Below are 16723 nucleotides of genomic sequence, written 5' to 3' on the forward strand. Positions count from 1 at the left end.
CGCTCTTCATGTGGTTCAAATACACCTTCAGGGAGTGATGTGGAAACAGATGCTTTAGAGAAAGCAGCCGAGAAAGATAAAGAGGAGGATGTGAAGGAAACAGATGGGAATCAGACAGGTACTGAGTCAAGTACACGTCGAACTAGTAGAAGCAAAGACAACTCAAGTGATTCATGGAAGGAGGTTTCGGAAGAGGTTGAAAAACTTTGATATGTTAAGAGATAACAAAAGTTTGGTACAAGAAACTAATTTCTATGCAATTGAAAATTATGTGTTATAGGGTCGAATGGCGTTTGATGCTCTCTTCGCGAGAGAGAGACTTCCACAAAGCTTTTCACTGGCCCTCGACGTGGAAAAGGAAAGCCCGGAGAAAGGAAAGGGGAACAGGGAAGAAAGGGAAAGGGAAATGGCGCATAAAAGCAAGATTCAAGATTCATGTTCAAAGGAAACAGCATCAAGAAGTGAAGGAAATGGAGGAATAACGATAGGAATAGGAGAAGGGAAAAGCTTGAGGGCAAGAAGAACAGGGTTCAAACCATACAAAAGGTGTTCAATGGAAGCAAAGGAAAGCAGCAGCCAGGCCGAGGAGAAAGTCTCCAAGAGGATTCGTTTGGATAGCAAAGCTTCCACATGACATGCTCTCTTTCACCGCAAACGAAGAAGAAGACATTCGTTTTGGCTGGCAGGTAAAATTCTCCCCATAATCTCACTAGAACTGGTTCAGTTTCATGACTTTTTTTTTGCATTGTTATTATAATTATTATTAGATAATGAACAGACATTTCTATGGCGATTGTCATTTTTGTACAATGTTTGATGTCTTTTTTTCTGTTGTCTCTCTCCATCTGAATGCTACATTTGCCCTTCTGCTCCCTTCTGTTAGTTAACCATTCTAAGGATGGATCAAAGCCTCTCTCTCTCTCTCTCTCTCTCTCTCTCTCTCTCTTCTTATAATCAACTCGTTGTAATGAACTGAATTTTTTTGTGGGAATACTTTTTTTTATATATATATGTAAGGTTTATGCAAAAATTGACGCTACATACATTTCTTAATGGGCCGTACGTTGCTGGACCTAGAGGCCTATTATTAAGTTTTTTGCGGGAATATTACTCAAATAACCCACTTAGGTCGCAGCAATTTCAGTGTACATCACCGAAAAAAAAAAAAAATTCAATTTTAACCCATTTTTCGGTTGAAAAAGTCTGAAATACCCTTTTCTTTTTATTTTTTACGACCTTATTACGACTAACATATAATATACCACTAAAATAAGACAGATGATTTTTTTGCCACTTTTTTAAGAATCAATTGTAACTATATTTAGAATTAATTACGAAGTCGTAATAACGAAGTTGTTTTCGAACGGATAGATATCACGTATTCATTAAGGGTAATTTCGTCTTTTCAACAAAAAAAAAGTGTTATGTTTTTCCTGTTCATTTAAGTAAAATTCTCGTTTTTTGGGGAATATTACTCAAATAACCCATTTGGGTCGCAGCAATTTCAGTGTACACCACCGAAAAAAAAAAAAAATTTTGCGACCTTATTACGACTAATATATAACTAATATACAACTTATTACGACTAATAAACTACTCTTATTTTAGTTGTATATTAGTTATATATTAGTCGTAATAAGGTCGTAAATTTTTTTTTTTTTTTCGGTGGTGTACCATGAAATTGCTGCGACCCAAGTGCGTTATTAGGGTTAAAACCCCCCGTTTTTTGCCCCCTATCTCGTGTTCATTTAGAATCTTGTATCTGGCCCTCCGACTGAATTTATCATCAATCATGTATAATTTTTCAACCATGATCTTCGATTAGCTAATTGATTACAAAAAAAAAATGAAGTAATAATGATAGTTCGTCTCGAGAACGTGCTATGCATGATATTAGTTCGTGCGTGGACTCCAAATGGCGACCAATAATTTTATTTTCCCATTTATGTATACTTATTTGTGGTTGCAGCTTTTTTTGTTTTCCCAATCGAAGATTAATTTCCGGGGGGCAATGCCCACCAAAATTAGTAAATCATTTTAAATTTGATTTATTGTTATTTTAATAGAGTTTTAATGAATATAATATATGGTTTACAAATTAATTGATCCATTTTATATACATCCAAGTCACAACACACGAAATGAACCGCGTTTCTCGCCATCCGATCTCCTGATTTCATGCTTTTGGGCCCATACCCCACATAGATACAGCTCTGCCTCTCAATTTCAGGAGACGCGTTGACCTATTTCTCTTGTTCTTCCTCCGTCGCCAAAAATCCCCTTTGATCTGTGCGTAAGAATCTTTCCCCTCGATCCCCAAGGTATGATTTTTCTTGTTTACTTTTGTTCTTAGATGTCAAAGTTCGATGCTTTTTCATGTAAATCGTTCTGGGTCTCGCTTCGATTTCGCCCCTAAAGAACAATAAATGAAGGCGAGGAAATCGCCCTAGTCCGGATTTATTCAACATCCCTTTTGTCAAAGCTCTGGAATTTGGTTTTATAAGAACAAGGGTTTTGGAATTTGATGTTCAGAGAAACGAATGGCGACATCTTCCTCCGAGATTGTCGAAATACAAGTTTGATGAACTAATCCGATATGATTTGCTTGAGCGATTGGTCGCTGAGTTAATTTCTTGACGAGATTGTATGGTGGATGTTTGAAAATGGTCAGGTTCAATTCAATCTACTCGTAATGTTACCATCTGTGATAAGATTTTGTTGATTCGGTATTAACAGTTTCACGTTGAATCTCATGGCACATTGTCTGTGTCCGCGGATGGATCTGACTGTTTATGGCAATTGACAAGAATAACAATGGGCATTTGTTCATTCTAGATGATGATATATTAGTAGATATGAACCATCTTTTGTTTTAATGGTGAATCTGATTGATGTTCTTTCCCTCAAGAGTCCCCTAATCTTCATATCCTTGGTAGTATTTGAACAAATCTTACAATGCATCTTGTAATGAATCATAATACTAATTGATTTTCTGACCTCATTCTTTTTTAATCAGATGAGTGAAGAAGTGAACGAGAACCAAGTCGTGAAGGCTCAGAGATCTGCTCCCCGTCTGAATGAGAGGATCCTCTCGTCCTTGTCTAGGCGGTCCGTTGCTGCTCATCCTTGGCATGATCTTGAGATCGGTAATCATAAAACGGAACCAGTAATTGTTTTGTTGTTGCAAGTCTCATGTTTATGCTCCTGCCCTTCAAAACTGAATCATCTTTGGTAAAATTGATGATGCCTGCAGGACCTGGAGCTCCTCAAATCTTCAATGTGGTAAGTATTATAAATCGAATATTGTAGCTTAAAAACTAGGAAATCAAAGACAAATCTTTATTATATTTTTCTCGTGCATCTATTCTAGTTTTGCACGCCTATATGATCCATCATCTGTGGATTCATTTTTGGTCTTGTCTTCTGTATTTATTTTTATATACAAGCAAGTATATTATGAACCTTCTCGGTTCACTTTTTGTCTGTTGATGTGGTAAACTGCAGGTCTTGTAGCTCTAGTTTGAATCATGGTGGCTTAGATAGTTATAACATCACGGGAGTAGAAATGTTTTTGCGGGTTTTGTACAACTTTATGGAAAAAAGATTTACCATAATTATACGAACCATACAAAATTTGGCTGCAAATTTGTCATTTGTTTCTTCCGAGGCTACTTCCATTTTATAGATAGTTTCGTATAAGGCATTGCAACTCGAAGTGGTTTTTATCAGTGGGGGTCTCCTTGATATCTCAAAAGACCCTGCTTTAGGATGCTTGAATTGTTTATCTGAATGAAACAGGTTGTTGAGATCACGAAAGGCAGCAAGGTCAAATATGAACTTGACAAGAAGACAGGACTCATCAAGGTAAGGGAAAATATCCAATATGATGATTTGATCGGTGGATTAATCTTCTTCTGTGGCTATCAATCCCAAATGTCTTGATGGCTCTCAGGTGGATCGGATTTTGTACTCATCCGTTGTATACCCTCATAACTACGGTTTCATTCCCCGGACATTGTGTGAAGACAATGATCCCTTGGATGTGTTAGTTATCATGCAGGTACAAGTCTGCCCCTAGTAAAGAAAGCTCTACTCTCACATAGGCTTAGATATATATGTTTTTATATATGGAGTCTTAACCATTGCAAAAAATTAAGGCTTGTAATATATCTATGCATCTTTACTCGTAAGATAAATTTGCGTTGAATTCGTTTTCTGGACAGGAACCGGTGCTTCCAGGCTGTTTCCTGCGAGCCCGAGCCATCGGACTAATGCCCATGATTGACCAGGTAAACTTATCCTTTTGGTTATCTTTTATTTTTATAAATTACCCAATCTCAAGGATTGCAAGTGAGACTGGTTTTTTTCTTTGAATGAAGGGTGAGAAAGATGACAAGATCATTGCGGTATGTGCTGATGATCCAGAGTACAAGCATTATACTGACATCAAACAACTGCCTCCTCATCGCCTCACTGAGATCCGACGTTTCTTTGAAGACTGTATCCTTTTCTCCAATCATCGTCACCGGGTTTCTGCATCTTGAGGGGTAAGAGATGCATTCTTGAGTCATACATAAAAGAGAATCTTTGTCTCGTCTTCCTTGACAGCAAACTCACAGACAAGAAGAACGAGAACAAGGAAGTGGCAGTCAACGATTTTCTGCCATCAGAGACCGCCGTTGAAGCCATCCAGTACTCCATGTAAAAACTCTCCTTTACATCACTAATAAACCTTCACAGTTCTCTGTCCACCATCCATTCTTAACGTGTTTTTTTTTTGTTGCAGGGACCTTTATGCTGAGTACATTCTACACACCCTGAGGCGATGAAGAAAGCTATTTTCCTCATGATCTTCCATGTGCCCATTTTGGACACGCTCTTCGGTTTGAATAAGCATTCTCAATGATGTCCTTGTGTCTTTTTGTTTCAATGTTTTTTTTTTCTTCTGTAATCTGGGTGGATACTGTTGATCTTATGATTGCCCAAACTATTATGTACTGTTCCTGTTCCTTCCTTCCAAAGTACGAAGCTTTGTCCTGCTTTGAAATGGCGTTAATGGTGGATAACGTCACGTATCTGTTGTTTTCTGCACTTGCCACTTGGAACTTGAACTAAGTCGTCAAACATCAATGGAGAGAGCGATCACTGGACTTGGAATTCGAGTCATAGGGGGAGGAGTTCCCGACGAAACTGGACTCTCATAATTGGCCCATGAGGTTCACGTTTCGGTTAGGCTAACCGGGCCCGGTCCAGTTACAAATCACCACAAAACCGGTCCATTTCACGATAATCAATATATATATGGCGCGTGTATCTCACGCTCCTTTCACCTCATTATATCAATTATGATAATGATAAAAATAAGGGTCCATTTTTTTTTTCCCACCCTCTGTTGATTTTTGTACCCAAGCGGATACGAATTTAATGACGAACATCTCAATATATCCTGACAGAAAGCAAACGAAATATTCTTTTATTTTTTTAGCACAAGCGTATAAAATATTTACTACAAGATATTTGTTCGATCACACTGATGGATATAAATACCATGCAAATAAAATATGAACGTAGGAGCATGTTGAATTGAATTTAATAGATTTCGGGCTTAACGTGAATATTTTGGGTAAAAATATGGATCGTAATTTTTTTGTTAAAATAAAAACTAAATAGATTAAAAAAAGGAAACAGATAATATTAATAATAATAATAATAAAAAATAATAAAGCTATATAGATGCATGTGTGTGGAGGAAAAAGCGACAAAAGTGGGAGGGAGAGAGAAAGCGACACCACAAAAGGCTCAGAGAGGAAGCCTGCGACTCCGAAGCCTCCAACGGTTTCCACTGGTGGCCCAAATCTTACGTCTGGCTTGGACGACTCTATATATCCGTCCATATATATATATATATATATATATATGCAAGCACCAAGAACTGCAATAATTGTTTCTTCTTGAATTTGCTTCATTAAAAAATATATGTATATATATAGTTGTACATATAGAAGCTCGAGAAAAAGAGTTTTATTCCATTCATTGATTTTAATAAATATATTTCTTAATTAAATATATCTACAGATCATCGATTCTAACCAGCGTTTGAGAGAAGCTGAATCTAGGTTAAGTGGGAGGGCGAGAGAGACTATATTATAAATGTTATAAATTTTAAAAAAGGTAATCTGTACAACGGTCAACCCATTTAAGATGAAATATAATCGTATATATAAATGTTATAAATTATAAATAATTATATCAACTAAGGCTCCTAGACTTTTGGGGCACATGACAGTTGTTGCCATTTCATCACATCACAACATGCTCCATGCAAAGGGATACAATTCGCTCCTGCCGCATCCAAAGACATATATATATATATATACACACACATTATACTATAAACACTCACGCATATAAACCCGAAATTATGTGTAATATTATGTAACAAATGATGATATAACGCTTCATCCAAATAAAAAATCTGATGGACCGAGCTTGCTTAGGAATTGGTTGCGATCCCAAGAAGATAAATCAGAATCGATTTATTTCGTTGTTGGATAATGGATATAATTAGAAAAATACAATAAATAAAATTATAAGCTTTTATGTGAAAGCGTGCGGTGTATCTTTCTATATCTTTCTTGTACACTAATTTCACAATAAATAATAGCTTATATTTATGTCTCAATATCTTTGTACACTAATTTCATAACTATCTATTTTTCAATTTTTTTAGAATTTTTTCTCTGAAGAACGGGGACCAAATTCTTAACATCTCTCGATGACAGCAGGACAAATTAAAAAAAATGGAAAATGAAAAAAAAAAATCCCCAACCAGATCCCTCGACTTGGGGGATTACGTGACTATGAAGTTGGGTGGGAATGAGAGAAGTGTATGAAGATACAACCTCTACTGTGGCCGTGGTCCTAACCCTATCCCATCTCGCTCTTGATATATATCATATATTAATTTACATATAACACATTTCATATATATATACACACACACCGTAACGTCAAATCTTCCCCTCCCATTCCCAAAATTGCGTTTAGTTACGAGTAAAATGATATAATAGTGGGGGAGTCCCCCAACAATGACAACCCCCTCCACCATCAGGTTGTGGGTTCGAATCCCAGGTATGGTACTCCTTTGAGTCGATCAGCTTTACGAAGCTGGTTTACCTGCTCTGGATGGTTTGTCGGCTACTGCGTAGGACGGTGGGTTTTCTCAGGTCTGCGATGCTGTCCTGATACCGTTCTCGTCCGGCCTACGGGCTGAGAAGCATTGCGGTGTACGGTGTCCGATCCGAAGGGTTGTACGATAGAGGTTTCCCATCGTAACAAAAAAAAATGATATAATAGTTTTTGTTACATCGGTTTAGTGTAATTTCTACACGCACACGAGGAATTCGTTATAACAAGGATTTCACTTTTTGAACATTTAATAGAATTCTTACTATATGGATTCTGGTAAAAGGCAGTAGAAGAAACATTTGAAATATAATCACGAAGCCCATATACATTTATATACCGAGAGAGGGGGTTAGGATTTCCTTCATTACAACAAAAAAAAAAGGTAAAAATGATTGTAGGCAGAGCCGCAGAGAGGTCATTTGCGTATAAAAAACAGTAAAATGGTAACAGTAAATAGAAAAGTCACCTTTTTAGCTTTGGCCTTTGAATTAAAGGTGAGTTGCTTGCATTTGCATGCAGGCCACCTTTTCCGTTTTTCAACTTAAAAACTTTTATACCATATATTAGCAGCCCCTTTTAATTAAATTAAATTCACTGTAATCCTTAATTTTAAATAATTAAAGTCGAAAAAAATTGGACACGAGTTTCTGTGGTTGATTTAGCAGTAAACACGTATTTATCTCTGTTTGTGGCTGTGAGCTCATCACATTTTACGTAGAGAAGTGAAAAAATATATATATATATCATTAATTGCATTTGTAGAGTGATGTAATCGCATTATACGTAGAATGATTCTATTAGTAAAATGATTTTATACGTCATTAGAGATGTGACAGAAATAGAAACTTTCATGTTGTCTCAAAATGTCAAACGCCACCGTTTTTGGACGTTGATTGATGAGATATAAGATTGGGACAATCAAAGAAAAATGACCATCGCTGAATTTTTCTCCTTCAGAAAATTCTGGCTGATACATCCATCACATGCTTCATTTGTTTTCTCATGCTAATTGCATTATAATAATTGCATATATATATATATATATATATGTGCATGCATGCATGCATGCATGCAGGATCCCAATAAGAACGCACTCGTGGCGAATATAATAATATATAATCAGGATTGCATTAATCTTATCATATGCTTATTATTTAACCTGAAAATTTGAAGATTCTTAATTAGTTAAACTAACCAGGTCGTCAAACCTCGTGGTTCTCAATATACATGTAAATATATAAACGCACGCATATGTATGCCGACATGTGTGTGTGCGTGTTCATATTTGTTTTGTTGCGTTTTGATGCATATGTTAGAATTTTGGTCCACAAATTAACATACATGGACACACGTCAGCAACCAGCTCAGCTTTTTCCTTGTAGAAAATTAAAATACATGATTAAGACAAAATTAGTTACGTGATTAGATGTAATTCTCACATATAGAGACTCGTCTTTTATTATTTAATTCATTTAGATAATAATATTAATTTGCCTATAGTCCATGTGATCGAGACAAGTAACGCGAGGTAAAGTCATAATAATAAATTAATAATAATATGGCATCTCGAAGTTGGAAAGGAAAGAGAGAGAGATTTATTAATTCTGCATAGATAGAAATAGAACCCACTTGAAATAAAGAAAATATTAGGTGAAATCTTCTTTCTCTACACGTCTTTCCATGTTAATTAAATGTCGTAATTTCTATGTATTTCACTTTATTACTTTTAGGCGTACACATACATTGTTTAGTTGTGTGTATATATATATATATATATATATGTGACACATAAAAATAAAATTAATATGATTGTCATAATGAGCTATCTTAGTTTTAGATAATATCAATTCAATTGTCAAAACCCATTTATTTATTTATTTATTTATTTATAACGGATGATCTCTAACTACTACTTTTCGAATGTGTTGATTAGATAAACCGAAAATAATCTTTATATATAGACCACATAGACTCAGAAATGATCTCTCTTCCCACTACTGATGAATCAAACACTCAGACCCGAAACTGAAAGTTACTCACAACTTGACCAATGGTCCATGACATGTTGGGTCCAAACCCCATTTATTATGCGATTCTTGGTTTGATTTCTCTTAATCTAACGGCCGAATATATGGAAACAACAATAATATAAGGAACATGCACATGGAAATTCTGAAACAAAAGAGATAACTCAGTATCACAAACACTTAAATTGATACACGTATATATACATAGTGCTCCTGTATGTATGTATGTAAAGAGCGCTAACACGAGATTGATGTAAAGGATAAGAAGCACACTTCTTACATGAGCAGAGCCATATCATCCATATATAGGCCCTACGTATTACTCTCTCTCTTAATTATAAGTGACGATCTGTACGAAGCATCTCAAAGCTAGCCACCATGTTCTTCACTCTCCAGAGAGATAGACGAACAGAAATGTCGAGAGATCCAATTGTTGGGCGAGAACCTTGTTTGCTGAAAGATTGATTTTTTGCTCATTCTTTTTCCTTATGTTTTTAGATACGTTTAAAGTAGTCCCTTTGTTTATTAATTTGTTTGTCAAATTAACACATCTTTCGAATCTAGATTTAACAGAAAACGATACATATAATTTTCCTTATGATTTGAACTATTTACCTGTTAAATAAAAGATGCAAAAATAATTTCATAAGAAAAATCTGTTTTTTTTTTTCTGGGTCATTTGGGGTCAACGTCGATCGTGAAGAACAAGATCAGCAAGCAGTGTTCTTCTTGAATTTGAGTATATAGCTTGTTCTAATTCTAGGGTTTTTATGTTTTCCTCTTTATTGTCAAAGATTAAGGCAGCGACCATGTGAATTCCATCGAACCCAAAGAATATATCCCCAAGCATGCTGTGTATATATACATCTCTCTCTTGCAAGGTGAGACCACCAACTTTTTTTTTTTTTTCTTTCTCCTCCTCCAATTATATTCTTTAATTTAAATCCCTATTTATTGTGTGGTTGAATTTTCGTTTCGTTTTTAAATCATATCTCATGTATGGTGAAGATCTCGAGTTGGGTGCTACTCATCATCATGAACAACAATAACCCATTATCAATAATCCAATAACAAGAAAAGGGTTTGATCTTCAACACGAGTCGCTGATCCGCCTCGTAAAACGAATTACGATCCGCCGGAAAACTCGCGTAATTCTCATGGATCTGTCACTAGCGACCAAAAGTTCCGACCAAGAACAAGACATAGATCAAGAAATCTCCGCCGACAACAACAACATGAACGTGCCGGTTCCGGTGGAGAAGGAGCACATGTTCAACAAGGTGGTGACGCCGAGCGACGTGGGGAAACTGAACCGTCTGGTGATACCGAAGCAGCACGCCGAGAATTACTTCCCCTTGGATTCGTCGTCGAGCCAAAACAGCACGCTGTTGAACTTCCAGGACAGAAACGGCAAGATGTGGAGGTTCCGTTACTCGTACTGGAACAGCAGCCAGAGCTACGTCATGACCAAAGGATGGAGTCGCTTCGTTAAGGAGAAGAAGCTCGACGCCGGAGATATCGTGTCGTTTCAACGCAGCGTCGGTACGGAACCCGCGAAATCTAGGCTGTTCATCGACTGGAGGCACCGTCCCGACATTAACCTCGTACGGAATCCGACAATACCCTCTTCTTCACTCTTCCTCCACCATCATCATCCTTATCAGTTCGGTGATTTCAATTTTCCGACGTCGGTACATGGCAACAGGCTACCGGAATATTCCGTTCCCTGGGGCTTAAACTTCGACGTTCGTAATCCGCATCATCAGTACAACCGACAAGAACGGGAGATTATAGGGTATGGATATGGTAGTTTTGTCGGGCGATGCTGGCCGTCGGATCAGCGGAGCCCCTGTGGATCAGAGCCGTTGGTGTTCGACTCGATCCCGGTGGTTGCCGGGAGGATAACTCCGGCGGTTGTGGCGGAGTTGCCGCCGCCGGAGGTGGCTGCAGCTGGGAAGAGGCTAAGGCTGTTTGGAGTAAACATGGATTGTGGTACGGACGATCATCATTCCACTTCTCCCGGGAGAGATATTGTGTCACGTGGCGAAATGGGTGCATCGTCTTCTTCATCTTCAGCTCTAAGGTTAGGAAGGTCGTCAACTGATGATGATCCAAATGCAAGGAAAGGGAAGTCTCTGTCTTCCTTTTTCTCTTGATTCGGATCCACATGAGGACTCTAATTGGACACGAAGCTATACGAGTTCTTAAAGACAAGCCGCCGATTAATTAATAATGGTAGAGTTTAATTTCACAATCTTTTATTCTATCTTCTCTCTTCTTTGATCTTATTTTGGGTCTAAATCATCGATTCCAGTGAATTGAGAGGTTCATTCTAGAATCAATCACATTGATTTTTTTATTTATTAAAGAATTCTGAATCAAGGTGTTCTTCACATCGAGAGTTTTAGGTTTTGTTTTTATGTTGAAACTGGAATCAATTGTAATATTTGTGTATATAAATATTTACAAAGACAAAATTATACAATCATATATCTGTATATGTTTTCAGATTAGTCTAGAGCTTTCAACATGTTCTGGACGGGAAATTTTATTATCCCATAATTTTGGAAAATTCCCGTCATTCTACCATGAAATAACTAGCCGGTTCACTGTGAAGTGATTCACTATCCCATCAAGCGAACTATGTTCGTTCATAAACTGTACTATGTGCCTATTTCCCCTACACTGACAAAGTTTCATGGTACATTCTAAGCTCATGGTCAGCTAGCTCCAAATCTCTCTCTCTCTCTCTTCTTTTCTCTTCTGGTCCTAAGCCTATACATACATATGTATAGTTTGTTTGGTTAGTGGTGTTTTGCTCATTTAAAGAGATTTGCAGGTTATGGGCAGAAAGAAAACAATGAAGATGTGGAAGACTACAAGAATTTCGAAAATTGTTTGAAATAAAACAAAAGGTATGATGATATGTTTTCACATTGTTGACTTTAATTAATCACACGAAAAATTCTGCTTCTTCATTTACTAATCGGCGGTGTGCTTTTGCCAAATCAGGTGTGTATATATATATATATATATTAGGACCTCATACATATATCATGGGTCCTATAATATGTTCATATATATATATATGTATATATAGTGGTGTATATATTGTCTATATTCATGTGCCGCTTAAGGTTTGTCTTTAGTACGCTTAGTTTGCCGTAATAATCGATGCATGTCCATATACATGTATATTTGCACACATTTTTAAGCTCCTCTAGGCATTTGTGGAATGGTTGAATTTGTGGAAATTAAACTCGTTACTTAAAATATTATTTCTTCATATGTGACATGTGTTATCATTTAAACACATTCAATTCGAAAATATTCATATATATATATACACACACACACGAAACACATAATGAAATGGTTTTGCAACTCTTGAAAATTAAATGCTGCTGTATTAAAACTCTTGTAATCTTTTTCTCCAGATTCAAATGATCAACCAGGCCTGCCAAAGATTCCAAAACCTAGCTTTCTCCAGAAAAAAAAAATGGTCAACGACGGATGAAGGAACAAGTGTGACAAGCATGGATTATATACATACACATCCCATATTTAGTTGAAAAGCTTTTGCACATATGCCAATATTATCTTACATATTGTGTGTGTCAGTTTGTGTATATATATATATATGCATGTTTATATACACACACAAGTTCACATCTAAGAAAGAAGACTAAACGGGAAAAAGTAGTGACATATAAAAAAATGTAAAATGGATAAAGCGCATATTTCATAATATATACGTATATGTATGTATATGTATATATATATATATATAATGGTGGTTATATTACACTTGGAATAATCTGTCAGGCTCCAATTACTGTCAATTAATAAGTCAAGATTCATTCTTCACAGATTCCTAACCTAAAAGACAACTGAACATATGTAGGCCGGTTAGGGTTTTACAGGCATTATTGATGGTGATATGGAAACTTCATGCATGTGGGTGGGTACTACTTCCCTCTTTTCCTGTTTGATTTCATATATATATATTATTCATTCATTTACATGGGCATGCTGCCCAAATTCCCATTATTGTAGCACATGGACAGCTTATTAATTTGGCGTTATTGGTGAATTTTGGATCCTAATGTTCATGTTTAAATATTAAATGAACAAACTCTCATTAATTACTCGCTAATTAATTGTCATTTACGTTTTCATTTTTATGCTTATGGGCGACTAATGCAGTCGGTCCATTTTCGAAATGAACCTTGTTTGGGAGAGGGAATATAAAGATAACCCTTTATCGTTTCGAGAAAGAAGATGACCGTTTAATCATTTTTTAATGTTTCAACATTTTTTATTTTTTTTTTCTTTTTGGCGGAGACAACATCGTAATTAAACTAAAAGAAAAATATTTTCACCTAAAAAAACATTTTGCTAACTTTTTTATTTTTATTTTTTTTAATTTAGTTGAATCCGTTAAGACATGGTTTGATCTTAGTTTTTGACATGGCGCCCATCATCTAAAATATTTGTTTATAATATCAGAAATGTACATGTAACAGCTACACTTGTACGGTCGAGAGTTGTCATATTCTATCTATAAAGAGCTTTCATAGGGGTAGATGTTTAAAGCCTACAAGATATCATACCACAATATAATTATTCCAAATCTATAATAAATTCCTACTATATTATATAATAGATTTCCGGTAATTCATTTAACCCTAACGATATGTAGAAAATAAAAGGCAGTATTTACGGTTAAATAAATAAAAGGCAGTACATCTGGTTATTAGACAAAACCGGTTGGTACGGTCAAACAGCCCAAACTATTAATCGAATTGGGCCAATGGCCCATGATCCATGTCTGGATTTTAAAACTTTCAGCCCAAACCCAAACCCGGAACTGTGTCCGTACAGAGGCCATCCCCGTTCGAGTTGGGGGAGAAACTAGAGAGAGAGAGAGAGAGAGAGAGAGAGAGAGAGAGAGAGAGAGATGGGAAGAGAATGCAGATGCGTGGAGTGTGGGTACAGAGTCAAATCCTTGTTTGTTCAGTACTCTCCAGGGAACATTCGCCTCATGAAATGCGTAAGCTTTTCGATTTTGTCACCCCCAAATTCGTTAGGGTTCTGAATCATCGAATGCTACCCACCCCAAAAAAAAAAATGGGCTTTATTTGTAATAATTTGCATACCGATGGTGGGTTTTGGCAGGAAAGATGCAAGGAAGTAGCAGACGAGTATATCGAGTGTGAACTCATGGTTTGTAAAACATCCTCTGTTTAGTGTAGTGCCAGTTTCTTTTGTTTTCCTTATAGGTTTTGAGTTTTGGATTTTCTTTTTTGAATGTTTTGCAGATTGTCTTTATTGACTTGGTTCTTCATAAACCAAAGGCATACAGGCACGTTCTTTACAATGTGCTTAATAAAAAAGCTGTGAATATTCAGGTACGTTGTTTGCTTCCACTTTATGGGTTGAGAAGATCGAGCTTGAAGATGACTGAATCAGGCTTAGTTTTGTTTAATTGCCAATTATTAAGGGGGAGTACCCAGAAAATCTGAATTTGCAAGGGTAAATTCTCTTTCCACACGAACATTTTGCAGGATTCGGTGATGATCCGTTGGAAAATTTGGTCCATCTTCTTGTAATTGGCAGACTGTTTTGTTATAGCATCACTTCTGTTTCACCGTTTTCCAAATTGATTGAGGCGCTGAAAAGCTTTTAATGGTGATCTTTCTTGGTTTCCACCACAATTTCATACCTAAAGCCTCAGAAATTATGTAAATTTGTTGCTCTCTTAGTTGGGGAAGTTGGATTCTAAAATAGATAAGCATGAAACTACAACTGTTTGACTCTGAGAAGGTATCAGTTTCTTCAAAATGTCGCAGCATCTATTATGGAAGGCGGTCTTTGCTAATCTTCTTATAGATGCCTGTATCCTTTCGTTCCATGCTTTATGCCTGGATAAGTAGTTAGTGTAACTTGATTCTTGAAAAAAAAAGATCTGGTCATTGATGGTTTGACTGGAAACTCATTTGCTGTGCCTTAACGATCAAAGATAGAAGCTTGCTACTGAGAAGAAACTACGAGAAAACGAGTCTTTCCCATAGCTTTGTTTCTACAGTTGTGAAGGTCGGTTATTCTCCGTGTCATATGCTTTGTATCATGTGACAAATTTATTTGTTTCCTTTGGAATTTCATTGGTCGGGAATGGATGAGATATGTCGAAAAATGATCTGTGATGCGCATGTAAACAGGTCATGATCGACATCCTTTCTGCAAACATTGTATTTATCTGTTCTTTCGCTCTCGCAGCTAAGATCATGCTGCATCTCTCATTTGATGGCACCAGGTAATTATTTTCCTTTCCATGAACTTCTCCAAAGATTCTACTTCTTCCACGGAAAGAAAAAATACAATGACCCTCTGAATATGCTTGAGATCTTATGTGGAAGTTTTTATGTTGCGCCCTGAACGTTATATATCCTGTCTTTCATTCTTGATTCGATTTGGAATGTGGTGACCAACCAAAATGAAACTCATGGATCATTTTTTTGAAACCTTGCAGAAAGAGAGAGATTCTTTTAGGAATCCTGATTTCCAGCTACTTCAAGATCTTTCTGCTTGCTATGATGGTATGTCTGATTCAGTTTCTAATACCCTCAAATTCGTGTCGAAACCCACCACCCAGAATTCTGTTCATGGTTTCAGGTCTGGGAATTCCCTGCTTCTGTGATCTTCATCGTCGATATATTCGTCTTAACATCGAACTGTGTGGCTCTCAAAGGTCGGACCTTTAAGCTTTTCTCAGCATTTACCCATTTTTTGTCTGGTGCTTTTTACTAATGTCTAAGCGTCATGCTCGTATCTATGGATCGACATTGATTTTGTTTTGAATGACTCGTAATACCCTTCGAACCAGTGATGGCGGAACCATCCACGGGCAAATGCATAGCAGTCTGTTTCATCGCCCATTTGGTGAGATTGTTGGCTCTTCAATTGCGCGAGTCGAGGTCATTGGGGCACTTTGATTTGTAATATGCCTTCTTTGTTTCCGGTATCGTATGATTGGATACTCTTCTTACAAGACTTGTATCTTCACAAAAAAACGGTATCTTGATGTCCCTGTTCTGTGGGATTGAATGGAGGTCAGGTCAGGTCGGAATGGCATGTGCGGTGTGTTATTGTAATTATCTTGAGGTGGAAGGTTATTTTTGTAATCTGCCACAACTCTTATTCCCACGTTTTTCACGTGTGATCCAAGATTCATTCTCTAGTTATTTTTGTAAGCAACAATTGCTCGAAAAACTCAAGGTTTAACCTTTAGAATTCCACGCATCATATGGATGTGCCATGTTTTTAGTGTGTATATATATATATATATATAAAATAGTAATACAGTGAGACTTGCTCTTGGTTGTTACCCAAATGAAATGAATCAATATGAACACAATGATTGAACGTTGAAAAGAATCAAATTTCCACAGAGAGAGAGAGAGAGAGAGAGAGAGAGAGAGAGGAAACAAAAACATTGCATAGGGAAA

General features: G+C 36.6%; 5 protein-coding genes across 18 annotated transcripts in view; 4 read left to right on the top strand and 1 right to left on the bottom strand.

Annotated features, from left to right (window-relative positions):
• The window catches only part of LOC104815900 (protein LHY-like), a 5942-nt gene extending 5070 nt beyond the window's left edge, over window positions 1-872 (top strand). For 11 of the 12 annotated variants that reach the window (XM_010544499.1, XM_010544498.1, XM_010544503.1 and 8 more), the window contains 2 exons: window positions 1-195; window positions 281-872. In XM_010544499.1, coding sequence (XP_010542801.1) covers window positions 1-195; window positions 281-634 — 549 coding nt within the window. In that variant the 3' untranslated portion in view covers window positions 635-872. The remainder of the gene's footprint in view (window positions 196-280) is intronic. The other variant, XM_010544509.2, reaches the window with a different exon arrangement.
• Window positions 873-2145: 1273 nt separating this feature from the next.
• Window positions 2146-5075, top strand: LOC104815901 (soluble inorganic pyrophosphatase 1). Its single transcript, XM_010544510.2, has 9 exons — window positions 2146-2321; window positions 3017-3146; window positions 3254-3282; window positions 3799-3864; window positions 3953-4060; window positions 4224-4289; window positions 4380-4500; window positions 4620-4701; window positions 4787-5075. Exons 2-9 carry the CDS (start codon window positions 3017-3019, stop codon window positions 4827-4829), a joined length of 645 nt encoding a protein of 214 aa, XP_010542812.1. The 5' UTR covers window positions 2146-2321; the 3' UTR covers window positions 4830-5075.
• A 4343-nt stretch (window positions 5076-9418) lies between these two features.
• On the top strand, window positions 9419-12945 carry LOC104815903 (B3 domain-containing transcription factor NGA3-like). 3 transcript variants are annotated; one of them, XR_772215.2, is made up of 4 exons: window positions 9419-10096; window positions 10224-11450; window positions 12055-12130; window positions 12653-12945. XR_772215.2 is itself a non-coding variant. In XM_010544511.2 (2 exons), exon 2 carries the CDS (start codon window positions 10373-10375, stop codon window positions 11369-11371), a length of 999 nt encoding a protein of 332 aa, XP_010542813.1. In that variant the 5' UTR covers window positions 9419-10096; window positions 10224-10372; the 3' UTR covers window positions 11372-12046. The 3 variants fall into 3 exon arrangements, 1 of the variants encoding a protein (XP_010542813.1); XR_002024267.1 differs by lacking the exon at window positions 9419-10096 and having other exon boundaries at window positions 10124-11450; XM_010544511.2 differs by lacking the exons at window positions 12055-12130; window positions 12653-12945 and having other exon boundaries at window positions 10224-12046.
• A 1164-nt stretch (window positions 12946-14109) lies between these two features.
• On the top strand, window positions 14110-16455 carry LOC104815904 (protein arv1 homolog). Its single transcript, XM_010544512.2, has 9 exons — window positions 14110-14268; window positions 14394-14441; window positions 14537-14626; window positions 15068-15113; window positions 15238-15311; window positions 15437-15531; window positions 15748-15814; window positions 15891-15966; window positions 16102-16455. The coding sequence occupies exons 1-9, from the start codon at window positions 14176-14178 to the stop codon at window positions 16215-16217; spliced, it is 705 nt and encodes a 234-aa protein (XP_010542814.1). The 5' UTR covers window positions 14110-14175; the 3' UTR covers window positions 16218-16455.
• A 114-nt stretch (window positions 16456-16569) lies between these two features.
• Window positions 16570-16723, bottom strand: part of LOC104815905 (putative transporter arsB) — a 2939-nt gene continuing 2785 nt past the window's right edge. Inside the window, exon 4 of the mRNA XM_019202803.1 lies at window positions 16570-16723. The gene's annotated coding sequence lies outside the window, so the exon portion shown is untranslated.

This window comes from Tarenaya hassleriana, unplaced genomic scaffold, assembly GCF_000463585.1.
Source record: "Tarenaya hassleriana unplaced genomic scaffold, ASM46358v1 Cleome24, whole genome shotgun sequence".
Classification (NCBI taxonomy): Eukaryota; Viridiplantae; Streptophyta; class Magnoliopsida; order Brassicales; family Cleomaceae; genus Tarenaya; species Tarenaya hassleriana.

What these genes read in the sequence shown, in the direction of transcription:
- LOC104815901 (XM_010544510.2), top strand. Translation starts at nt 3,017, where the DNA reads ATGAGTGAAGAAGTGAACGAGAACCAAGTCGTGAAGGCTCAGAGATCT. An exon ending in CTCCTCAAATCTTCAATGTG is followed by an intron (nt 3,283 to 3,798) that starts GTAAGTATTATA and finishes TGAATGAAACAG; the next exon opens with GTTGTTGAGATCACGAAAGG. An exon ending in CCGACGTTTCTTTGAAGACT is followed by an intron (nt 4,501 to 4,619) that starts GTATCCTTTTCT and finishes GCAAACTCACAG; the next exon opens with ACAAGAAGAACGAGAACAAG.
- LOC104815903 (XM_010544511.2), top strand. Translation starts at nt 10,373, where the DNA reads ATGGATCTGTCACTAGCGACCAAAAGTTCCGACCAAGAACAAGACATA.
- LOC104815904 (XM_010544512.2), top strand. Translation starts at nt 14,176, where the DNA reads ATGGGAAGAGAATGCAGATGCGTGGAGTGTGGGTACAGAGTCAAATCC. An exon ending in TTGTTTCTACAGTTGTGAAG is followed by an intron (nt 15,312 to 15,436) that starts GTCGGTTATTCT and finishes GCATGTAAACAG; the next exon opens with GTCATGATCGACATCCTTTC. An exon ending in GAACTGTGTGGCTCTCAAAG is followed by an intron (nt 15,967 to 16,101) that starts GTCGGACCTTTA and finishes CCTTCGAACCAG; the next exon opens with TGATGGCGGAACCATCCACG.